Genomic DNA, 26,059 nt, shown 5'->3' on the forward strand with positions numbered 1-26,059 from the left:
GGGAGCTGGTCCTGCCTGGAGGATGCCGAGGTGGGAGCAGCATTCCAGCTAACACCTGCTGGAACAGGACAGGGACCCAGCACCTCGGCGAGATTCTGCACTCCAGCACTGCTCTGAGCCACCACAGACCCCAGCTGGGCTTGGGCTTTGCATCCAGAGATTTTTGGCTTTTGATCCAGAGGCTTTGGCTTGGCTGCTTCCCTCCATCAGGAAAGGAATAAACTCACCAAGATGGTCAAGGTGGGTACAATGCCCAAGGAACTGCCCCTTGTGCTTCTTCCTAAGTTTTATTTTGTGGATCTGTACTATAAGTGCAGGCTAAGTGAAAAATTGAATTAATACCAGACATTAACAGTTTGCATTCTTGAGAAGAATTCTTGGACTGGCTGAGCCAAAAATCTGAGATTTTATGAAACTCTGAAGGTTAAAGGTTGACATAGGTCATGCTTACAAGTGAGCAATAGATTTTCCTGACTTCATAAAATTTCTTTATTTTTCTCTTCTATCTGCTAAGTTCTCCCATCAGAGAGCTGTTGCTTTTCCTGGTTTCTGTACTCTACAGGGATTTGAAAAGCTGAACAGATTTTTTGGGCTGGAGAGTTAAAGAGAGAAGAAGGAGGAGGAGGAAGGTGAAGAGAAAAAAATCCCAATAGTTAAAAGAGATCATGAATCTTCAGCATGGCAGAAAAAATTCATAACTTATAACAGGCATGCCCTGTCTCTGGGATGTGCATCACCAATCAAAATCAAGTGTGTAGGAATAATATTTCAGTCTTTTAAGTGCTCAAACTGCTCAGCAGCTCTTTGCTTTCCCCTTCATCAAGAGACAACATCAAGATTTAAACACTCCTTTCGTTACAGGACAGCTGAGGATAAGATGCCAGTTATGAGTTCAGAACAGTGTTAATTAACAAGATATTCCAATTATTATTATTTTTTTTTCTTGCTGTTTCAATTATTTAAGCTTTCTTTATGCTATGGAGAGCTCTTCCCTCATTTTTGTGAGATCTCTCAGGAAGCCAAGCACTGGCTTTGTGCTTTGTCCCACCAGGGAACATCCAGGGGGGCTCTCCTGAACTTGTGGGGTTTAACCCATCAGGAAACCTCAGGAATGGGGTCACCCGTGGCTCTCCCAAGGCCTGGCATGGCATTTCCAGGATAATTTGGGAGCTGGAACGTTATCATTACTCAGTGGCACGGGAGGGAAGTTTGCCCTGCGCCCTGCAGAGTTAACCCAGGGCTTGGAAACAGCACAACCCCCGAGTTATCACTGAGAGCAAAACATTCCCTGAGGTGCAGCAGCCTCCCTGGGTCAACAGCCCAATATTCCACTGCCAAAAAGAAGGGAATTGTTGGCTAAATCCCTGCCAGGTCTGGCTCTGAGTGGGCAGAAACAGAGCAGCTCCTCCTTGGCATTCAGTCTGGTGTTTGCCTCCATCCCTCACCTTGATTCAGTGCAAATATCTATTGCTAAGTGTTAATTGTAATTAAAATTTTAATCTTGAAGTTATGGGTCTGAGAAGCTCCAGGAACAAGCAAGTTCTCAATGGATAATGGATAATTCCCTCCTCTTTCCTTTCATGAATATTTTGCTTTTCCACCGATCTCTTCTTGGAGCTGATAAATAAATGAATAATTGTCACTGCTGAGGTACTGAGCAGTATTTTCCTACACTTGTTTTAGATCATAAGCTGCAGGAAGTGTTGTACATTCCTAAAGCAATCCCTGTAATTTGCACCTGATAAAGTCCTGATCACAATCACAGTAACACAAACTGGATGGGTCTCTGGATAAGACAGGAAAAAACCACCTTAAGCAGCCAGGAGAAAGTGACAGCAGAAATTTGTAAGTTGTCTAAAAAAGTAGAGCTGCAAAATTTTGACCTTTTTTTTGTGGTCTTTTACAGAGAAGGTCTGATGTTTACTCTGTTGAGATCTATGGGACAAAAGATCTGCAAAAAACAGAGATCGAAGATGAAGAGGAGAAGCACAAAGACCAAAAGGGCAACAAGAAGAAAAAGAAGGCAGAAGATCTGAAGAAAGAACTGGACCTGGTGAGTGTTGCTGAGCCTCCATTACACATTCCATGAAATCCAGGGAGTGTCCTGCACTGAAAATCCTGGCACAGGGAAGGATTTGCTTCCTCACCCTCCTGGAGCGTGCCAGTGAAACCCTGTGCAAGATTAATACTAAAATGAGAGGATAATTAAGCCATCAATGGTACAGAACATTATCTGCCCAAAAAGGAGCCATTCCCCAGATGGAATCAGCATTTCCTGACAATTTGCAGAGCCAGCCAGGAGTCAGAGGAGAGGCAGAACCACGGAACTGTTCTCCCGAGATTCCAGAGCATGTCTCAGCTTTAAACTCAGGGGTTTTGCTCAAACCAACTGCTCTGGCCTTCAAGAAATCCGTGTTTTCCTCCTGGCTCTCCACTGACCTGCTGGCTGCTCTTGGAAATGTTGCTTCCTCTCCACACATTCCAGTTTCCCAATCTGGAACATGAGGGTAATTATGCTGACCTCTTTTTGGGATTGCTGTGAGAGCAGCTCAGAGGAGAGGCCATTTACAGGCTGGATGGCATTTAAAAGCTCAAGGAACAGCAAAATAAGATATTGAATCCATGGTTCTCTCACCCATTCACCCAGCAGGTTTCCAAGATCTGCCCAGCAGCAGGTATAAATATTTCTGTCTGTGTTGTCTTTGCCACCGGGGCTGTAACTCCACTCCCGAGTTTCTAAAGAGAAACCAAAGCACAGACAGGGGAATTGACTCACCCAAGTACCCATGAATCACTCTGAGAAAACAATTGGGAGATCTCTCAAATTCTTGGCTTCTAAATCCCCGTTCAGCACAAGATATAATTAGGCCAATGATACCACAGAGGTGTCACTGCAGGCCAAGGACAAGAGCTCTGAGATTTCCCTCTCCCACACCCTTTACACCCGTGCTGAGAACCTGTTGTCCCTTTCCAGCAGACTGAGGAGGATAATTCACATTCCCTGCCCTGGCAATCGAGGGCAGAGGTTGCTGTCACACACACTCTGAGCCCTGCAGCGTGCAGACTGAAATGATTTATCCAAAAGAAGCAGGAACATGAGCACACCACCCTGTTCTTGTGACAGATTTGCTGGAGGAGGGAGCTATTTACAAAAGCACTCTGCAAATCAAAAGGAAAAAAATTCTCATCTTCCAGTGGGAGATATTTTGTTTATCAATGTGCAGATTTGTCTAATTCATGAAAGTGGGGTGTCATGCAAGCAACTTCATCCATGTTCCCAGATCCAGGCAGTTTGGGGAATAAAAATTCCAGCAGCCTGATGCTCTGCTCTCTGTAATTTTCTGTCTCTCTTGGGATGCAGGATGACCACAGGCTCAGCACCTCGGAGCTGGAGATGAAGTATGGTACCAGCATTGACAAAGTAAGTGCATAGAGCTCCCTTAAGGAGCTGCCTCACTCAGGTGCCTCTGCCTCCCCAGAGCTCCCAGGAGCAGGGATTTCATTGTTAGATGTGTGTGGGCGCCTGCATTGATGCTCCCAGTAAAGCCTAAACCACCAAGCCAACGAGCGCTGCCCTGGATTAAAGTGGAGTTTCTCTCGAGGCTGAAGACAGCTGAGCTACTGCTTTGAAACCAAAAATGGCACCTCAGGGTTTTGCACCAGCGCCTCATTTTTTTCTAAAGCTGTTATCTGATCTTTTGATTTCGCCACAATTCACTTTTCACTGTGACAGTTCGTAGCCAAAGACTGCATGGATTGAGCTGATTTTGAAGGAAAATCTAGATTTGAGAAACTACACCCTTTGACATCTGACATTTGAATATCAAAGCACTGAACGTGGCCAGAGCCCAGACAAGAATTTCAAGAACCTCCTGAGCTGCAAACACCTTGTGGAAATGAAAAAATAACAGCAAAAGAATGCCAGTTTTCCCTTGGCTTTCCAAACACTTAGTCCAGGTATATTGGATTGAAAACCAGCAGAATGGAAACTCCTGAAGGATGTGGCTCCAGATTCAGTGCTCCAGAAGAAATAAGAATTGGCTATTTCTCCACAGCAGATAATTAATAGCAGCCACTCTGAAATCAGGAGGTTTGGAAATCAGAGTTGCAGCTGGTTTGTGACACAAACAACTTTGAAAGAAACAACAGCACGGGCATTTTGTTCTGAGCTGGGGTAAAAATCTGTTTGTGATTTCACTGTGAACATATGAGAAAAGAGCAGCATGAACATTTTGCTCTGAGGTGGGGTAAAAATCCGTGATTTCATTGTAAAAGTGGGAAAAAACAGCACCATGGGCATTTTGTTCTGAGCTGGGGCAAAAATCTGTGATTTTATGATGAATGTGTGAAAAAACAGCAACACAAGCATTTTGTTCTGAGCTGGGGTAAAAATCTGTGATTTTATGGTGAATATGTGAAAAAGCAGCAGCATGGGCAATTTGCTCAGAGCTGGGGTAAACATCTGTTTGTGATTTCACTGTGAACATATGAGAAAACAGCAGCATGAACATTTTGCTCTGAGCTGGGGTAAAAATCGCTTTGTGATTTCACTGTGAACATATGAGAAAACAGCACCATGGGCATTTTGCTCTGAGGTGGGGTAAAAATCTGTTTGAGATTTCACTGTAAACATGTGAAAAAACTGCAGCACGAGCACTTTGCTCTGAACTGGGGTAAAAAATCTCTTTCTGATTTTATTTAGAATGTGTGAAAAAAAAAAGCACCATGGGCACTTTGCTCTGAGCTGGGGTAAAAATCTCTTTGTGATTTCATTGTGAACGTGTCGCCTCCTTCCACAGGGTCTCTCAAGTGCAAGAGCAGCAGAGATTTTGGCTCGGGACGGCCCCAACGCGCTCACTCCTCCCAAAGCCACCCCAGAAATCGTCAAGTTCCTCAAGCAGATGATCGGGGGCTTCTCCATCCTGCTGTGGATCGGGGCTGGCTTCTCCTGGATCTCCTTTGGCATCCAGCTGGCCCAGGGCGTGGATTCGGCCTTTGACAACGTGAGTGGATGGGCGCCCACCCCGCCGGCGCTGGGAGCTTTCAATACTCCGCAGTTACTCAGTAACTACAAGGAGGCCTCTCGTTCTCACCAGGCTCTCCCGCCGCCAAACACTTCTGATAAAAGCTCAAACATCGCCACACCACCCGCCCAAAGAGTGCCTGGGCAAAGGTTTGAGAGCCACTGGGCATAATCACAATTGTTGAGAATTCTCAGAGCGGTAAAAATGTCTGAAGACTGTAGAGTCTGACTAATTCCCCTTTGAGTGATACTCTGCTATTTTTTAAAATATTTTTACACTGTAATCAGGATTGTGTCAGTTTAGAGAAGGATTTTTAGATCATTAAAACTATTAAAACCTTTTTTTATACGCACACAAAAAAAGCTTTAATTGATCACTTGCAGGCCAGCACCTCAAAGTTCTTTTCTTAACCCGTCTTTTAACCTGGCCAAAACATCATTTTAAAGCAACACAGAACTGATTCATTCTAACAGAGGGACTAGGAAAACTTGTTTTAAATTAATCAAATTGTATCTTTTATTGTTCAGCTCTACCTCGGAGTAGTCCTGGCCCTGGTTGTCATCCTCACTGGCATCTTTGCTTATTATCAAGAAGCCAAAAGCACAAACATCATGGCCAGCTTCAGCAAGATGATCCCACAGGTGAGAACCACAGTGCCTTAAAACTGAGGCCAAAATTCATCCCAACAATGCATGAGGGAAGCCCAGCAAGCCCAACTTGAATTTATCTCTTGGCAAATGACCTAGATAAATTTCCTGAATCACAAACCATTGCTAAAAAGCACATGGTGGCTGCTTTCATGGATCTGTGAATTGTGGGATGCACATCCTTGGGTTAGAGATCTCAGTGCCCAGTTCAAACCTGCAGAAGGGTGAAATGTGCTGGGTTTCACATTTTGCAGCCCCCTGCTTTTAACCACAGCCCTGATGGCGTGGGAGCACATCCTTGGAAGGCATTTCCCCATCTCCAAGGCCACTTCCCATCTCAAATCCCCCAAATTCCAGGCTGATGTTCCATTTGACATCCATCCATTCCAGTCCAGCTGGATGTCAAATATTCTCACATTTCCTCTCTGTGACCCTGCTCTGGCTCTGTCCCAGAGCAGAGGGAGGATCTCAGTGTAGAGGGTGGCACAAAGCTAATTTTTGTCCCTTTTTGTCCCATTTCTGTCTTCCAGCAAGCTCTTGTCCTCAGGGATGCCGAGAAGAAGGAGCTGCCAGCAGACCAGCTGGTGGTTGGGGACATTGTGGAGATCAAGGGTGGGGACAGGATCCCTGCAGACATTCGCCTCATCTTCACTCAGGGCTGCAAGGTAAACAGGGCTTGGAAGAGCAAAGGAAAGAGGGAAAACAGAGTTTGGAGTGATTTATTACATAGGAAGGATTTCTATGCAGCCAGTATGGGTTATTAGAGCTGTGACTGGACATAATTAATGAAGGCAGAGAGCAGAAGCCTGAATGTGAAGCTGAGCTCCTCCAGGACTGACACCTCCCTGAACAGCCAAGGAGTCCATGGCATGTTCTGGCTCTGCTCTTTGCCAGGACAGGGCAGATGCACCAATACACGATTGAGAGTTTCTACTGGAGGCAGATCCTCAAAATTTGGGTGTTTTCTCAGGCTGCTGCTGAAAATCCCACTGACAGACACACAGCATTGGCTGACCTGAATTCCCACAGAAACAGGCTCTGTCAGGGACAGCAGCAGCTCAGAGAAGAGGCACTGAGAGGTGTTGATGTCACTGATTATGGATGGATATATGGATATACGGATATATGGATATATGGATATATGGATATATGGATATATGGATGTATGGATGTGTGGATGTATGGATGTGTGGATATATGGATAGATGGATATATGGATATATGGATATATGGATATATGGATATATGGATGTATGGATGTATGGATGTATGGATATATGGATAGATGGATATATGGATATATGGATATATGGATATATGGATGTATGGATATATGGATATATGGATGTATGGATATACGGATATACGGATATATGGATATACGGATATACGGATATATGGATATATGGATATATGGATAGATGGATAGATGGATAGATGGATAGATGGATATACGGATATACGGATATATGGATATATGGATATATGGATATATGGATATATGGATGTATGAATATATGAATATATGGATGTATGGATGTATGGATATATGGATATATGGATATACGGATATATGGATACATGGATATGGATGAAGCTGCCACCTCACCTCCCAGGCTGAACACCTCTGTGAACTGCTGACTTTAATCTGGGCATGTCTCCCTTTTATTAAAGGTGGACAATTCTTCACTCACAGGGGAGTCAGAGCCACAGTCCCGCTCCTGTGACTTCACCCATGAGAACCCCCTGGAGACCAGGAACATTGCCTTCTACTCCACCACCTGTGTGGAAGGTGAGCTGATCCTGAAACTCAGCGTGGAAATCCCATTTCTTCCTCTTTATCTGTTTCTCCACTGGCTCCAGCCACGTTTATTATCCTGTGTGCACACCTTTACATCCCTTTATCTTTATTTCTAGTTAATCTTTCACCTCCATTCAGCAACTTCAGGGGAACTGAATGTTTCTAATTTTTATTACATATCATCGTACAGAGAGAAGAGGACCAAAAAAAGGCACCTGCACAGGTGCTGTTTAGTCCTGCTAACTCATTTGAGTAATTCTGCTTTGAGGAACTTGAGAGAGGTTTAATTGCCCACATGAATTTTGACCAGAGCAGATTAAAGAGTGGCCTTGGGGGAGGTGACACTTGGCATTTGTTCCAACACGCAGCGTGGTTATGGCTGCACCAGTCAATGGATTTGGACTGATGGCGGTTTCCTTGCAGTTTTTCCATCAATGGAAATTGATGGAATTGTTGGAATGTCAGCCTGCCGCTTCCTCAGAGTATTTGTGTGCCCTGGAGGTGACAGCTTTTTGTCCCTGCAGGCACTGCCACCGGCATTGTCATCAACACCGGGGACCGCACCATCATCGGCCGCATCGCCTCCCTGGCCTCGGGCGTGGGCAACGAGAAGACGCCCATCGCCATCGAGATCGAGCACTTCGTGTACCTGGTGGCAGGGGTGGCCATCTCCATCGGGGTCCTCTTCTTCATCATCTCCGTTTCCATGCGCTACAAGATCCTGGACTCCATCATCTTCCTCATCGGCATCATCGTGGCGAACGTGCCCGAGGGGCTGCTGGCCACGGTGACGGTGAGTCTGCGCTGGGCTTCTCCAGCTCTGGGCTGGGTTGGGTTTGGGCAGGGATGGGGGTTGTTATTCCAAGGATAAACCCATCATTTGGTAATTCTGGTGTAACTGAGTCATTCATCTCAAACCCAGCTGGGGTTTAAGTTCAAGTGCTGCTCTGCCTCGATGGCTGCTGAGAACAATGACGTGACTCATTTCCCCACCACCCGCTCCCACTTGGAAGTGGGGACATTGTACCCTGGAAGTCACATGAAAACTCCACTTATTACCAATTGTCCAGCACTAAAATCCCTGCCTGGGGAGCAGCACACACTGCTGGCTCCAAAGTGTGATGGAATTTACAGGGGTCCCAGGATGAGGGAAGATATGAGGATCTGACTCCATGTTTCAGAAGGCTTGATTTATTATTTTATGATATATATTACATTAAAGCTGTACTAAAAGAATAGAAGAAAAGGTTTCATCAGAAGGCTGGCTAAGAATAGAATAGGAAAGAATGATAACAAAGGTTTGTGGCTCAGGCTCTCTGTCTGAGCCAGCTGGGCTGTGATTGGCCATTAATTAGAAACAACCCCATGAGACCAATCCCAGATGCACCTGTTGCATTCCACAGCAGCAGATAACCATTGTTTGCATTTTGTTCCTGAGGCCTCCCAGCTTCTCAGGAGGAAAAATCCTAAGGAAAGGATTTTTCATAAAAGATGTCTGTGACACCAAAGCACCCCAGCAGCAAACAATGAAGGGAATCATTGCAGGATCCATGGAACTGGTGACCAGCAGCTCCCTGCCCTTTTCATGTTCCTCCACCTCAAACAGCCTCTGATAGGACATTATTATTTCTATCAGCAGGCAGCAGGTCTATATCAACAGCAAATCTACCTGTGCTAGTTACAGCCAAACCTCAGATTCTAAATTAAAAAATGGAGGAAAAAAATGCACAGCAGCCAACAAGAATGAAAAATTTAAAACATTCTCTTACAAACCCCACAAAAAATATACCAGGAGAATGCAATCTCATTACACCTGTGTGTAGCCACACCTTGGTGACAGCTGGGCCCCTTCCCTCCCGCCAGGTGAGCCTGTCCCTCACGGCCAAGCGCATGGCCAAGAAGAACTGCTTGGTGAAGAACCTGGAGGCCGTGGAAACGCTGGGCTCCACCTCCATCATCTGCTCCGACAAGACAGGCACCCTCACCCAGAACAGGATGACTGTTGCCCACCTCTGGTTTGACAACCAGATCTACTCAGCCGACACCAGTGAAGATCAAACAAGTAAATGGGAAAATGGGGGTGTGGGAAGGATCCATCTCAGGATGCTCATTTTTGGTGGCTAAATCAGACACTTATTCCTTCTACACGTGGAAATTCCTTCTTAACCATGTGAGATGTGAAAAAAAAAAAAATTAATGTTGAATTCCACTCACAGGAAGTAAACCTGAAGGAGGTTCTACTCCAGAACCTTTTGCCAAGAGTACATTTAGTAGGGAATTAAACAAACATCATCCAAACCCCTTTGCCAGCACTGCTGGAGGGAAAATTCATATAAATTTTTTTCCATAAAAGAGGCTGTTAAAAGAATAATTTTTTCTGCAAATAAGTTAGTTCTGTTTCTTCACAGTTAAGATTTTACTTGTGTCATGCATCATGCTAAAAGATGCAATGTGTGTTTTGCTTCTCTCAGCCCAGCCCTTTGATCAAAGTTCCCCCACATGGACAGCGTTATCAAAAATTGTCACTCTCTGCAACCGGGCGGAATTCCGGCCAGGACAGGAAAATCTCCCCATCATGAAGGTACTGCTTGTTTCCCTTCCTCTAAAAAAGCAATTTTCTCTGTTTGGCTTTAACAATCTCCATTTTACCAGTAAGCTCCTACTGACAGTGGTTTTACTGCTGTTCACTCATATAAAAAATTTAACGCAGGATTAAAAAATGTATACAGCCAAAAGCATAGAAATTCAGATTATCCTGAATTGGAGGAGATCCACAATCCCAGCTCCTGGCCCTGCACAGGACAGCTCCAAAAGTCCCTGTGCCTTGTCCAAACTCAACTGTGCCTGCCAGGAAAAGGGCAAGACAAGCAGCAGGAACAGTAATTACTGCACTGTTAATTTATTATAGCAAAGGTAAACATGCCTTAATTGATGTCTTTCCACATGACTGCTTGAAGGTAGTAAATTCTACTGACTGGGCTACCAGGACAAACCTGCTGTTTACTCATCAACACCATCCTCAAATTAATTTGGGTTTGTGCCTCAGCTCACCTGCAGTGCCCTGAGTGTGACCCCAAATCTGCTTTAGTTTGCTGTGGCTCAGTTCTAACTCCAAGAGCAAAGCAGACACCCCCAAATTCTATTTTAATATTTTTTTCCAGGATAACTTGAACATAAAAATGGAAATTCCTTGTTGCTGAAGTGTGCAGCAAGCCATGGAATTGTGGAAATGTAAAAGTAAAATGTTTTCTTCCTTTGTGCCCACAGAGGGTCGTGGTTGGAGATGCCTCTGAGACAGCGCTGCTGAAATTCTCTGAGGTCATTCTGGGGGACGTGATGAGCATCAGAGCACAGAACAGGAAAGTGGCTGAAATCCCTTTCAACTCCACCAACAAATTCCAGGTGTGTTTCTTTTTTTTTGCAAATCGTGCCAGATTGCTTCTATCACTGGGCCCGATGCAGCAATGGGTGGCCTGGAAGCCTTAATGGGATAATTCAAGTTATAATAAATACAGCTCATTCCACTTGATGGGATTCATGATTTCTTCATGGAAAAGAACATTAATCCCTTGGGAAACTAGAAGGAAATGAGGATAATTTGAGCTCTTCCAACCCCTCTCCTGTTTGTGGCACAGCTCTCCATCCACGAGACCGACGACCCTCAGGACAAACGCTTCCTGCTGGTGATGAAAGGGGCCCCAGAGAGGATTTTGGAGAGGTGCAGCACCATCATGATCAACGGCAAGGAGGAGCCTCTGGACAGCGAGAAGGCAGAAGCTTTCCAGACAGCCTACATGGAGCTGGGGGGCATGGGGGAAAGAGTGCTGGGTGAGTGCCTGGGAAAACGGGGTGAAACATGAAAATGGGGTAAAATCCAGCTGTAAAACCTGCGAAATGGGGTTTAAAGTCTTGGCACGTCCAGCATGCCTGGAAAGATGGTTAAATGCTGGAGTTCCATGGGCAAGAGCAAAGCCTCTCCTCTTTCTCCCACATTTTCCTGCCCATCTCACCAACCCAAATACCTTTTCAGGTTTCTGCCACTTGTACCTGCCTGAGAACGAGTTTCCAGAGACCTTCCAGTTTGACACAGATTCCATGAACTTCCCAACCTCCAACCTGTGCTTTGTGGGGCTCCTGTCCATGATTGACCCACCCCGTTCCACGGTGCCCGACGCCGTCTCCAAGTGCCGCAGTGCTGGCATCAAGGTGAGGATTTACAGAGAAAAACACAGTGGGTTCACTACAGAAAGACTCATTATGATTATTTTTGGTATTATTTAAAATATTTAAAATTTAAGGTCTTCTGCCGAATCACCACTAATTATCTTTCTAGCAAAGATTACCAAAAATCTTAACCTTAGTTAAGACCATTGTATAATTTCAATTTAGAAAATCCCCAGAGAAAAAACATTTTCATTAAAGTGGGAATCAGACTGTAGGAACTGCACAAAACCCTCAAACCTGAAAATCCAAATTTGCAAAAGCTCAGATGCTCTCATCAGATCCATTTCTAGAATGCAGAACCCACACCAGCTGGAATTACTTGCTTGTAAACAGAATAAGGTGATTGATAGAAACAATTCTAGAGAAGGCATCAGGACACTGCTTTGAACATTTACCCAGAGGAATCACCAATCTTAACACCATTCAAGTGGAACCTGAAGCAGTAATGCCCCTAATTTCACTCCCTGGGACCCACAAGTAAACTTTGAGCCCTAAGCAGAAGTGAAATCTATCTAAATCGAGGAAAATCTTATTTGGAATTACAGATCTCAGACAAGACTAATCCCAAACTCCAACCCTGATGAAATTTTCTGTAGCTTGAAGATCTGGCAATTTTTCTTTGAGAAAAGCAAGAAAAGGCTGTGCCTTATCTGTCAGGACACCTCAGTCACAAGGATCCATTTTAAGATGCAATATCCTAACAAACCCTCCCCACTGAACATACCTAATATAGATCCTTATATAAGGGCTCCTTTATTCTGCATTATTCTAATCTGGCTGCCTGTGACGAGTTCTCCCTCCAGAGCCCTGATAAAGCAGCCTCAGGAAGAGAGGCAGAGCCCAGATGTTGGTACAGAGCTGGGCAATTACCGCCCCTAATCTCCCTCCGCTGTGTACACAGCGCTGCTCTGATCCCAAAGTGCTTCCTGCTCCCCAAAACCGGACATTGTCCCTTATCTCCCCCCACCTTTGGCCATTTGGCACTCACTTGTCCCTTGCTCAGGTCATTATGGTCACTGGCGACCATCCCATCACGGCCAAGGCCATCGCCAAGAGCGTGGGCATCATTTCAGCCACCAGCGAGACGGTGGAGGACATTGCCAAGCGCCTCAACATCCCTGTGGAGCAGGTCAACAGGAGGTGAGAGCCAGCAGAGCCCGGGCAGCACCCAGGGCTTCATTTCCCTCCTCCCTCCATGGTGCTTTTATTCTACATCCCCGCTGCTTTCTGCTTTTTTTATGACACGTTCCCACTCTTGAGTCATCTCCACCTAAATGTGTCCACTCGGTGGTTTTCATCTCTGCTGCCCGGGAAGAAAATCTGGGGAATTATTCTTTGCACATCATGTGGAAGTCACTGTCACTGCCTGTTTCACTAAACACACACACACAGAGCAAAATTCAGCATCACACGGCCCAGTTTGGACCATCAGCCCAAATTCCTCCTTCACCCCTTAAATGGGGAAAAAATAGCATCACAAGGGAAGGAGAAAAGCTCTTTGCAGAAGTGATGTCTTCCTCTGCTCCTCCCAGTGAGAGGCCTCTTTAAAATGCATTTTCTGAAGCTTCAATGGGACCCCTCTGTCTCCAGAAGTGACTGTGATCCACTCTGGATTTCTGCAGTGCCTTTCACTCAACTCCTGCTGATTACCAACAAACGCCTCCGCAATTAACTCAATTTGCCGCTTTCCCGCCATCCAGCTGCACGCCCATCCCGCCAGCGCGCTATTTCCACCCTTCTAACCCAAAAATCCACCCTGCCCTGCCTGTGGCTCTTGCAGGGAGGCCACGGCAGCCGTGGTGAACGGGATGGAGCTGAAGGACATGAGCTCGGAGCAGCTGGACGCCATCCTGCGCGAGCACGCCGAGATCGTCTTCGCGCGCACCTCGCCCCAGCAGAAGCTGATCATCGTGGAGGGCTGTCAGAGGCAGGTGAGGCAGGCCCGGCAAAGGTCACACACACACACAGAGCAGCGTTTGGAGGCCGGGAGCCAATTCCCAGTGCTCCCCAAGCTCTGTTTATAGTCCTTTCCCCGTGCCAGGACATTATCTAACAGATTGCCATGAACCCTCCCTGGACTCAATCCAAGCTGCTCAAATTCCTGCTGCAGACACAGCTCCCGGTGACAAAATGAGCTTTCCCTGGGTTTGGAGCTGTAGCCAGAGCATGGATTGTCCCTGGCACTCTGAGAAGCACAAAAAGCCTCCTGTGCCCTGGCTGGGAAGGAGAATTCCCTCGGGAATTCTTTAAACCCAGATAAAAGCAACGCTGCTGCCACGTCCTCTCCTCTTATCTCTTGTGGCTGCTCAGAGCCATGTCCTGCTGTCCACAGGAATGTTTGGGAGTGGAACTGGTTAGTGGCAGTGCTGGGTGAGCAGGTGAACTCACAGCTCTTTTCCAGCCCAGATTATTTGTGATTCTGAGGTATGAACCCCACAGAATGCCAGAGCGTGATTTATGTACCACCAGCTCTTATCTGTGCTACTTCCCAGGGCTGTAATGTACCACCAGCTCTTATCTGTGCTACTTCCCAGGGCTGTAAACCAGGCAGCAGGATTTAAAGACGGTTTGTCCCATCCATGGGCAATATTATGTAAAGCAGCCTGGAGTGCAGACAGCACAGGAGGAAAAAAATTAAAAAAAAAAAAATTACAGAGCTCTGTAAAAGATGAAAATTGCCATCAAAAGACTCTCCAGTCAAAAATGACATCTTCCAAGTAGATTTTGTGAATTAAAGCCACACTTGTGCTGTGCCTTGACTTTGTAGAGATGTGGCATAAGATATTATTTTATTTTTGTAGTGGCGCCAGCACTGAGCTCCCCAATCAGCATTTTATCAGCTCTTTGGGTTTAAGCCTGGAGGGCTCTCCAGGGAGTAAAAAAAAAAAGAGATAAAACTTTTCAATTTGATGTGGTTTTCATTTTTTGAATGGTCTCTGCTAGGCACACGGTGGGTAAACGTGTTCTGCACTGCTCAGACTCCCACACTCGTGGCAGATTTGGCTCTTTGGGGATGAAAAGGAACACCCTCCCCCAGCCACACTCCAGCTATGTTTAGCACTTAGAGCTCATAAGCCTTTCTGTACATGGCATTATTTATAGGTAGTGACACTGTGCTCAATCCCCCCAGGGACAGGAAATTCAGCATTTTATTAATCAGTTTGCTTGGCTTTGTCCCCACTCTGAACACCCAGCCTCGAACCAAGCCAGAAACTCCTGCACCAGCCAGAGCAGAGCCTGGAGCTGCAGGAGATGTTCAGGGAGATAACAAAGAAGCTGAGTTGGATAATCAGAGTTTTCCATCTTTTGGTTTAGTGGAGAAATTCCAGCACAGACTGAGGATGGCCAGAAGCTGCTGGGATAGGATGAGGACAGGCTCTAAACAGTTACATAATTTATGAATCAGATGAAGCCTGGCTGTTTCTGTAGCACTTCATTAAAAAATCAGGACACTTTGTGTTAATCAAACCTCCCCCAGATGTCAGAGGTGAGCCTGGCTCTGCTCAGACAGGGATGGACCATGCACATAGAGCAGACATCCAAATCTTAAATCCTCTTTATACCAAACTATCAGATTAACTGCATTTGAAATGCACCTAATTGAGATATCTACTCTTTAGGAAGCAGCGAATCTCATCCCTGAATTTTCCAGGTCTCTGCTCTAAAGGGAGCCACACAGAACTCTGAACTTGCTCTCCCCACCCTGCCCTCCACCCTCCTGACCCCTGCCTGTGTTTGATGTGGGTACAGAGAGGAATCAGAATTTCCTATCGGCATTTTTCTGTTAGAAATGTAAGGATTGATGCTGGCAGGATCCACCCTCTCCTCCCAAAGCCACATCTGGATGCTTTTCTGTGTTCCAGGGAGCCGTGGTTGCCGTGACTGGAGATGGAGTCAACGACTCCCCTGCCCTAAAAAAAGCAGATATTGGGATTGCTATGGGCATTGCTGGCTCTGATGCAGCCAAAAACGCAGCTGATATGGTCCTGCTGGATGATAACTTTGCTTCCATTGTCACAGGAGTGGAGGAAGGTAAAGATAATGTTGTTTCCCGCTTTTTGAGCTGGAAGCTGCTGGCAGGGCCTCCTGATCTTCCTCTCTTCTCTTTCTGGAATTGTGGATTTGATATTTGGGAAAGCTGGGAATTAAATCCATTTCTATACACGACAATCATCTCCCTCCTCACACATGATAAGGATTTGCTGTCTCTGTTTGATTAGGCTTCAGATAAAAGCACTTTCTGACCTGTTCCAATGCAGTCTGAAGCCTCACAAAGATAGAAGTTATTTTCTCCACCTTTTCCCTCGATTATTTTCTCACACATCACTGTGCTCCACCTAAGACAGGAGCACTCACCCAACTCTTCTTTCACTTGTGGTTTCCATCACAACCACAGCATTCTGGGGAATGAGGCTTTTCCCCTCAAACTGCCTTATCAAAAGAAATGTTTTATTACACTTGAGTTTTAAGAAGCCTTTAAGGAGGGGAGCTTAAAAAAACCCAACAAAGCCAAATTAAAAAATGCATGATGAAACACATGGGGGAAGCAGAAATAAGCAGGAAATGTTTCCACCTCATTTAGTGAAATTGAACTTTTTTTTTCCTGATAAAAATTCCCTTAGACAGATGAATTTTCTGTTCCCCCAGGCCGCCTGATCTTTGACAACCTGAAGAAAACCATTGCCTACACCCTGACCAAGAACATTGCTGAGCTCTGCCCCTTCCTCATCTACATCATCGCCAGCATCCCGATGCCCATTGGCACCATCACCATCCTCTTCATCGACCTGGGCACGGACATTGTGAGTTGGCAGCTCCAAAGCCATTTATTTCCTGCTGGAATATCCTGCCAGGGACAGGGGCTGGGGGTGGAGGCACATCCTGAACAGGGGATTTGTCCTACAGATGAGAAAGGCAGAGAAAAAAGGGATTAAAAGCAGCCAGGTAGAGAGAAAGAAGAGTAGAAAACAACAACAACCTGCAGGGAGGGAGCAGAAAGCAAAGACATCCGGTGCAGGCTAAAATCAGCAGTGAACAATTATGTATAAAAATAAAGTAAAATAATAAATGTAATATAATAAAAATACAATATAATAAAACCACACTATAATTAATATTATATTATATTATATTATATTATATTATATTATATTATATTATATTATGTAATATGTAATTAATATAAATTAGAATAATAATTATAATATATAATATATAGAATATAATATATATCATTAATATAATATAATATAATATAATATAATATAATATAATATAATATAATATAATATAATATAAATATATATATATATATATATATATATATATATATATATATATATATATAAATATATATATAATATATTATATAATATCTTGTGTTTTAATCAAGAGATCAGAGGGATTTCTACACTTACACCTGACATTCCATCCAGCCCAGCCCAAGGGACCTGGAAGACCCTTTAGTTTTAACTTAATGTTCAATTATTATTAAATTCCTCTAGCCTTTTTTATTGATCACCAGATCCATGCATATTTCAGATTTTCCCCAAACTCTTTACATCTAATAGGAATGAATTAATAGGAATTAATTAATTATTAGGGATCCACACAGATCCTCCTCTCTGTTCTGCCAACATTCAGCAGAACCACTTGGGAACTACAAATTGCTGTTAAACTCCCAAAAATCAGGCAAATGCTTTCCCCCAGCCCCTGAGGGTTTGTTTCTCTTGCAGATCCCCTCGGTGGCTCTGGCTTATGAGAAAGCTGAGAGTGACATCATGAACAGGAGACCCCGGAACAAGAGGAGGGACCGGCTGGTGAACCAGCAGCTGGCTGTGTACTCCTACCTGCAGATCGGTGGGTTGGCCTCCCAAACTCTCTCTTGTGTCAGCAAAGCAAGATCAAGCTCATTCATTTTAAAAAATATAAATTTAGGAGCTGAAAGTCAACCCCACCCTCTGCAAACCCCTGTGTACTCCTGCTGTGTACTCCCACCTGCAGATTGGTGGGTTCGCCTCTCAAACTCTCTCTCTTGTGTCAGCAAAGCAAGATCAAGCTGATTCATTTAAAAAAAATATAAATTTACTCCTACCTGCAGATTGGTGGGTTGGCCTCCCAAACTCTCCCTTGTGTCAGCAAAGCAAGATCAAGCTGATTCATTTTAAAAAATATAAATTTAGGAGCTGAAACTCAACCCCACCCTCTGCAAACCCCTGTGTACTCCTGCTGTGTACTCCCACCTGCAGATCGGTGGGTTCGCCTCCCAAACTCTCCCTTGTGTCAGCACAGCAAGATCAAGCTGATTCATTTTAAAAAAATATAAATTTACTCCTACCTGCAGATCGGTGGGTTGGCCTCCCAAACTCTCTTTTGTGTCAGCAAAGCAAGATCAAGCTGATTAATTTAAAAATATAAATTTACTTCTACTTGCAGATTGGTGGGTTGGCCTCCCAAACTCTCTCCCTTGTGTCAGCAAAGCAAGATCAAGCTCATTCATTTTAAAAAATATAAATTTAGGAGCTGAAACTCGACCCCTCCCTCTGCAAACCCCTGTGTACTCCCACCTGCAGATTGGTGGGTTGGCCTCTCAAACTCTCCCTTGTGTCAGCAAAGCAAGATCAAGCTGATCCATTTTAAAAAATATAAATTTACTCCTACCTGCAGATTGGTGGGTTGGCCTCCCAAAATCTCTCCCTTGTGTCAGCAAAGCAAGATCAAGCTGATTCATTTTAAAAGATATAAATTTGGGAGCTGAAACTCAACCCCACCCTCTGCAAACCCCTGTGTATTCCTGCTGTGTACTCCCACCTGCAGATTGGTGGGTTGGCCTCCCAAACTCTCTCTCTTGTGTCAGCACAGCAAGATCAAGCTGATTCATTTTAAAAAAATATAAATTTACTCCTACCTGCAGATTGGTGGGTTGGCCTTCCAAACTCTCTCTTGTGTCAGCAAAGCAAGATCAAGCTGATTCATTTTAAAAGATATAAATTTGGGAGCTGAAACTCAACCCCACCCTCTGCAAACCCCTGTGTATTCCTGCTGTGTACTCCGACCTGCAGATTGGTGGGTTGGCATCCCAAACTCTCCCTTGTGTCAGCAAAGCAAGATCAAGCTCATTCATTTTAAAAAATATAAATTTACTTCTACTTGCAGATTGGTGGGTTGGCCTCCCAGACTCTCTCTCTTGTGTCAGCACAGCAAGATCAAGCTCATTCATTTTAAAAAATATAAATTTACTTCTACTTGCAGATTGGTGGGTTGGCCTCCCAAACTCTCCCTTGTGTCAGCACAGCAAGATCAAGCTCATTCATTTTAAAAAATATAAATTTAGGAGCTAAAACTCAACCCCTTCCTCTGCAAACCCCTGTGTATTCCTGCTGTGTACTCCTACCTGCAGATCGGTGGGTTGGCCTCCCAAACTCTCTTTTGTGTCAGCAAAGCAAGATCAAGCTGATGAATTTAAAAAATATAAATTTACTTCTACTTGCAGATTGGTGGGTTGGCCTCCCAAACTCTCCCTTGTGTCAGCAAAGCAAGATCAAGCTGATTCATTTTAAAAAATATAAATTTAAGAGCTGAAACTCAACCCTTCCTCTGCAAACCCCTGTGTACTCCTGCTGTGTACTCCCACCTGCAGATTGGTGGGTTCGCCTCTCAAACTCTCCCTTGTGTCAGCACAGCAAGATCAAGCTGATTAATTTAAAAAATATAAATTTACTTCTACTTGCAGATTGGTTGGTTGGCTTCCCAGACATTCTCTCTTGACAGAGAGCAAGATCAAGCTGATTAATAAAAAAAAAAATATAAATTTAAGTGGTGAAACTCAACCCCTTCCTATGCAAACCCACCAGCCCACTCCTGTTGCTCATTATTCAGCAACTAAATGAGGTTTTAACTACAGAGTGCAAGAAATTCACAGCACCAAAACTCTCAAACCACCTCTAGCACGTTTCATGCATCCTGTGCTCCTTAATTTTGTTTTTTCCTCATTGCTGTCCCTTTGTTTCCGCAGGAATCATGCAGTCGGTGGGGGCGTTTGTCACCTATTTCACGGTCTATGCTGAGCAGGGGTTCCTGCCCTCCACGCTGCTGGGAGTGAGGGTGAACTGGGAGAACAATGCCATCAACGACTTTGAGGATTCCTACGGACAGCAATGGGTAAAGCAGCCCTGGAAATTCCCTTTACAATTCATAGGAATGAATTATTAGGAATGAATTATTAGGAATGAATTATTAGGAATCGACACAGAAAATTCCGCCCTGAAAATTCCCTGCCCACATGCTTGCTTTAAAATTCCCCCAAAATAAAAGGATAGGGAATGCAAAATGAGGTTTAATGGGAATAGAACTGGTTTTCATCTCATGTTCCTGCATGAGAGACTTTAGGGCTGCCTGCCACACAGCTCCTTCATTCAGCCTCTGCTCTTTCATTCATTCTTCAACAATTTGCCACCTTCTCACTCACAGCCTCTCCAGGTGCATCTTCCTCTCTGGATGTTTAAACCCCTCTGGATGTTCAAAATCTGGATGTCTCAATATCTGGATGTTTAAATCCCTCAAAATCAATGCTCACCATCTCTCAAAATCAATCCTCACCATCCTTTCACAGCCCCTTGCACCTTCCTCTCTGGTCTGGATGTTTAAACCCCTTAAAATCAATCCTCACCCCTCATCATCCTCTCCCAGCCTCTGCAGATCCACCTTCCTCTCTGGTCTGGATGTTTAAACTCCCCAAAATCCATCCTCACCATCCTCAAAATGAATCCTCACCATCCTCTCCCAGCCCCATGCACCTTCCTGTCTGGTCTGGATGGTTAAACACCCAAAAATCCATCCTCACTATCCCTCAAAATGAATCCTCACCATCCTCTGCCAGCCCCTTGCACCTTTCTCTCTGGTCTGGGTGTTTAAAACCCCTCAAAATCCATCCTCATCATCCTCTCACAGCCCCTTGCACCTTCCTCTCTGTTCTGGATGGTTAAACCCCCTCAAATCAATCCTCACCATCCTTTCACAGCCCCTTGCACCTTCCTCTCTGATCTGGATGTTTAAACCCCTCAAAATCAATCCTCATCATCCTCTCACAGCCCCATGCACCTTCCTGTCTGGTCTGGATGGTTAAACACCCCAAAATCCATCCTCACCATTCCTCAAAATGAATCCTCACCATCCTTTCACAGCCCCTTGCACCTTCCTCTCTGGTCTGGGTGGTTAAATCCCTCAAAATCAATCCTTATCATCCTCTCCCAGCCCCTTGCACCTTCCTTTCTGCTCTGGATGTTTAAACCCCTCCAAATCCATCCTCACCATCCTCTCCCAGCACCTCTGCCAAGCTCTCTGCAGCCTCCCCCTCTCCCTGTGCAGAATCACAAGGCACAGCAGGCACTGGTAAATCCACACAAACACTCCTCACCCCCAGCTCGTGCTGCAGCCTCGTGACTCAGCCCTGGAATAAAGCTGGGCCCAAACCTGAGCATTTAAATCTGGAGGAGCCCTGCGTTCACACCATGAAATCTCTCATGGGGAGTTGCAGCAGCCTGGGGGAGGTGGGAGGCTGTGAATTAAAATGGTTTTGGTGTTTTCTTGGCTCTGCAGACCCACTACCAGCGCATGTACCTGCAGTGGACTGGCTACACAGCCTTCTTTGTCAGCATCACCATCCAGCAGGTGGCTGATCTGATCATCAGGAAAACCCGCAGGAATTCCATTTTCCGCCAGGGCCTCTTCAGGTGAGTTTAGCAGACGCACAATCCCATGATGGTTTGGGTTGGAAGAGACCTTAAAGCTCATCTCATCTCATCCCACCTTCCACCACCCCAGGCTGCTCCAGCCTGGCCTTGGGCACTGCCAGGGATCCGGGGCAGCCACAGCTTCCCTGGGCACCTGTGCCAGGGCCCCACTGGGAAGAATTTCCCTCCGAGGGAAGGATTTTTCTCCTATCTAATCTAAACCTGCAGTTCAAGTTAGCCTCCTGCTCCCTTCAGAAGCAGGTGAGCTCAGTGATTTGGCCCTCTCACTTTCAGTCTTTGCACAAAGATTAAGCCTGGCCTTGAACAATCACAAATCTCAGGCAAATATTTTATTACACCTCCCCTCAGCCTCTTTTCTGCTTCAGGGTAGGGATTTTCTTTAAAGACATTGTGCTGGTTATTCTAAAAATGCACCAGCTTAAAACCAACTTTCCATTCATTAAAATGTTTACTAGAGAAAAAAAAAATGGGAGTTTCTCTTCCAGATTACTTTCTGAACTCCTTATCAAGAGATAGCAAGTCTGGACTTCCCTGAGATAACTCGAGGCTCTGGGAAGGGAGATACCAGCTGGCCAAACTCCCACAGACAGTGCTGGCCGCCCTCTGCAAACCTCCAATCCCAGGAGAATTCCAAATATCAGCTGGGCCAGAGGCCAGCAGCAGAGCTGGCATTGCCTCCCAGGCTTTCTGATAGCAGAGCAATTTATTTTCCATCCTTTATCTGCAGCCTACACCTATGTGTGTGCTTCCTCCTTGCATTAACACCTGAGTCACCCTGAGCACGTTCCTGGAGCAGCAGCAGCCTGGAGGAAGTGCTGCTGGGTGTCTCCCACAGCTGGATTTGGGCTGGGAATGCTGCCAGGACAGGCAGGAGCACCTGGGGCACAGGACAGAGCCCAGCCCTGTGCCTGCAGAGCTCACCTGGAGCGGGATTGCAGGGATCCAGAAGGGTCCTGCTGGCACGCAGGGGGTTAATTCTGGGGTTAGTTTAACCCTCTCACAGAGGGTTAACTCAGCTCTGTCACAGGGGTTAACTCTGGGATTAATTTAACTCTCACAGAGGGTTAACTCAACTCTGTCACAGAGGGTTAACTCAACCCTCTCACAGGGGTTTAACTCTGGGATTAATTTAACTCTCACAGAGGGTTAACTCAACTCAGTCACAGGGGTTAACTCTGGGATTAATTTAACTCTCACACAGGGTTAACTGGGGTTTGTTTAACTCTTTCACAGAGGGTTAACTCAACTCAGTCACAGAGGGTTAACTCAACCCTCTCACAGGGGTTTAACTCTGGGATTAATTTAACTCTCACAGAGGGTTAACTCAACTCAGTCACAGGGGTTAACTCTGGGATTAATTTAACTCTCACACAGGGTTAACTGGGGTTTGTTTAACTCTTTCACAGGGGGTTAACTCTGGGGTTAGTTTAACCCTCTCACAGAGGGTTAACTCAACCCTCTCACAGGGGTTTAACTCTGTAAATCTGGGGTTAATTTAACTCTCACAGAGGGTTAACTGGGGTTTGTTTAACTCTTTCACAGGGAGTTAACTCTGGGGTTAAATCAATCCTTTCACAGGGGTTTAACTCAGCTCTGTCACAGGGGGTTAACTCTGGGGTTTAACTCTCTCACAGTAGGTTAATATCACAACTAACACCAGAGTTAAACAGGGGTTTAACTCTGGAGTTAATTCAACTCTCTCACAGAGGGTTAACTCTGGGGTTAATTTAACCCTTTTACAGGGGTTAACTCTGAGATTAATTTAACCCTCTCACAGGAGATTAACTCTGGGGTTAGTTTAACCCTCTCACAGAGGGTTAACTCTGAGGTTTATTTAACCTCTCACAGGGATTTAACTCTGGGGTTAGTTTAAGTCTCTCACAGGGGTTTAACTCCGGGATTAACCCTCTCACAGAGGGTTAACTCTGGGGTTAATTTAACCCTCTCACAGCGGTTTAACTAAACTCTCTCACAGGGGTTTAACTCTGAATTTAACTCTCTCACAGGGGTTCAACTCTAGATTAACTCAACTCTCACAGGGGATAAACTCTGGGGTTAATTTAACTCTCACAGGGGGTTAACTCTGAATTTAACTCTCTCACAGGGATTCAACTCTAGATTAACTCAGCTCTCACAGGGGGTTAACTCTGGGATTAATTCTCTCACAGGGGTTAACTCTGGGGTTAATTTAATTCTCTCACAGGGGGTTAACTCAACTCTTTCACAGGGCTTTAACTCTGGGGTTAACCCTCTCACAGAGGGTTAACTCTGCAGTTAACTCAGCTCTCTCACAGGGGTTTAACTTTGAGGTTAGTTAAACTCTCTCACAGGGGGTTAACTCTTCCTCTCTGTTTTTCCTGCAGGAACAAAGTCATCTGGGTGGGGATATTTTCCCAGATAGGAATTGCTTTGATTCTCACCTATGGCCTTGGACACGTTACAGCCCTGAACTTCACTCCACTCAGGTGAGCTCTGAGCTTCCCCTGCCCTCCTTGTGGGCACACAACAGAATCCTGCACCACTGCAGGATAAATATTTTTAAAAATTCATTATATTCATCACTGTTTCTTGGCCAGAAAGGCCATTATTGTCATAATTTCCATGTTTTCCTACTGAGGATCCAAAAAGCCACCTGTGCAAAACCAGCAGTTAAATATTTCTCCCAGCATCTCCAAGGTTTTGATGAGCACAGCCAGCATTTAAATTTTATTTTAAATAGATCAGCCAGGTGATTTATTGCTGTGATAACACCAGGCAAGATTTCCTTCTGAACAGGACCTGGAATTAATTAATCCAGGAACCACTTCAGACTGAGAGGCTTTGCATGCTCATCATCAATTTGAGACATTAATTAGGAGAAAGGAAAGAGGCGCAAGGAGGGGCAGATTTATTTTGGTGACACTGAAGAGCACAGAGACCCCCGAACTGGAGCTGAGCTGTTCTCAGGTGTTTCTGAGTGAGATTTTTGCCCCCGCTCCCAGGTTCCAGTACTGGTTTGTGGCTGTGCCTTTTGCCATCCTGATTTGGGTCTACGATGAAATCCGGAAGCTGCTCATCAGGAGACACCCGGGAAGTGAGTGCACTCCTCTAATTTTAATTAAATATTTTCATTTCATGTGTCTTTTCCCACCCTTTCACTCCCACCCCCGCCTCAGCTGCCACTCGCAGGTGACTGCTGAAAATGGAACCATTTTTATCCAATGATCACTTTTCCTTTTTGAGGAAAAAACCCCAATTTTTAGTATTATTATTTCTAATATTATAGAATATATAATTATATAATTATATATAGCTATAGATAATATAATCATAATATATAGTATAATTATAATATATAGTATAATTATAATATATAGTATAATTATAATATATAGTATATATAGTATATATACTATATATAGTATATATAGTATATATACTATATATACTATATATACTATATACTGTATACTATATACTATACACTATATAATATTTGCTTAGATATAAATTTATTTATCACATATATAATATATTAAAATTTACTTAAATGAACATAAATAATAAATTTATATTTTGTATTATTATATTTATATATTTATATATTTATATATTTATATATTTATATATTTATATATTTATATATTTATATATTCATATATTCATATATTTATAATTATATATTATAATTATCATTACAGTATATGCAATAAATTATAATAATAAAAATGTATTATATATAATTATATATTATAATTATGATAATATATAATACATTATATTAAATAAATATATTTATTTTAATATAAATATATAAAACGTATTTATTATATGAAAATAAATCTATATTTATATATAAATTATATAATTATGCATAATTATGTAATTATAATTATTTTAAATTTTATTTTAAATATTTTTAACTTCTTATTTTTAATATTATCCTCTCCCTTCTCCTGCAGGTTGGTGGGACAAGAACATGTATTATTGAAGACTCTGACACAGGAGAGCTCCTTCCCCACCCGGCCCAGCCTCTGCTGCTTTCAAGTCCTGTCTGTGCAATATCGAGCATGGATCCACCCCGTGCTGGGGTGCAGAGATTTCATGGATTCAATGAAGAAAAAAGGACTTTAGAGGCTGAGGAGTTCCCTCCCACTGTACTGTAAAGCCTAGAAATTGAAATGCTACCTATTTTTGTAACTACTGCGATTTTCCCTCGTTCAAAGAAGGAGTTGGAGAGAACTCTGAGAGGAAAGCAGTCCAAAGACAGGAATTCCCCACAATCCAAGGCATTAATTTGCACTGAAGGAGTTGTTTGTTGATTTTTGTGCTGGTAGAACTGAATTCCAAGTGAGTGCACACCTAGATCTGTTTTACCTTGCCACGGGTAATTGTGCTGTATAGGAATAATTTGATAATAAAACATTTTTTTTTTTCCAGAAAACTGTTCTCTGTCTTATTTATTTTTTAAATAAAGATTGAGAGAATCTGAGTGGAATGGGGTCACAGAGGAAAGAATTGCAGCCTTGCTTTTTTTTTGCCTCATTAACAGACCAAACCCTTCACCCATTCTGATAAAAGTGTCTTGAAAATCAAGCCACGTTGTATTTTCTGAGTCCCCCAATGAAGGAA

General features: G+C 44.1%; 1 protein-coding gene across 2 annotated transcripts; it reads left to right on the forward strand.

Annotated features, from left to right (window-relative positions):
- On the forward strand, positions 1-25,855 carry ATP12A (ATPase H+/K+ transporting non-gastric alpha2 subunit). 2 transcript variants are annotated; one of them, XM_074559660.1, is made up of 23 exons: positions 1-240; positions 1,907-2,053; positions 3,362-3,421; positions 4,800-5,003; positions 5,552-5,665; positions 6,202-6,336; positions 7,346-7,463; positions 7,997-8,265; positions 9,336-9,534; positions 9,944-10,053; positions 10,740-10,874; positions 11,108-11,300; positions 11,503-11,678; positions 12,700-12,836; positions 13,477-13,627; positions 15,560-15,728; positions 16,344-16,498; positions 17,432-17,555; positions 19,711-19,856; positions 21,294-21,427; positions 23,812-23,913; positions 24,430-24,521; positions 25,390-25,855. In XM_074559660.1, the coding sequence occupies exons 1-23, from the start codon at positions 232-234 to the stop codon at positions 25,416-25,418; spliced, it is 3,108 nt and encodes a 1,035-aa protein (XP_074415761.1). In that variant the 5' UTR covers positions 1-231; the 3' UTR covers positions 25,419-25,855. The 2 variants fall into 2 exon arrangements, with proteins under 2 accessions (XP_074415761.1, XP_074415762.1); XM_074559661.1 differs by lacking the exons at positions 1-240; positions 1,907-2,053; positions 3,362-3,421 and adding an exon at positions 3,435-4,174.
- Positions 25,856-26,059: the final 204 nt, after the last annotated feature.

Source organism: Zonotrichia albicollis, chromosome 27, assembly GCF_047830755.1.
Source record: "Zonotrichia albicollis isolate bZonAlb1 chromosome 27, bZonAlb1.hap1, whole genome shotgun sequence".
Classification (NCBI taxonomy): Eukaryota; Metazoa; Chordata; class Aves; order Passeriformes; family Passerellidae; genus Zonotrichia; species Zonotrichia albicollis.

Bases quoted from the DNA above. Each gene is read 5' to 3' on its own strand.
- ATP12A (XM_074559660.1), top strand. The intron at 7,464-7,996 runs GTGAGCTGATCC...TTGTCCCTGCAG, and splicing joins CTCCACCACCTGTGTGGAAG to GCACTGCCACCGGCATTGTC. The intron at 11,679-12,699 runs GTGAGGATTTAC...TCCCTTGCTCAG, and splicing joins GCCGCAGTGCTGGCATCAAG to GTCATTATGGTCACTGGCGA.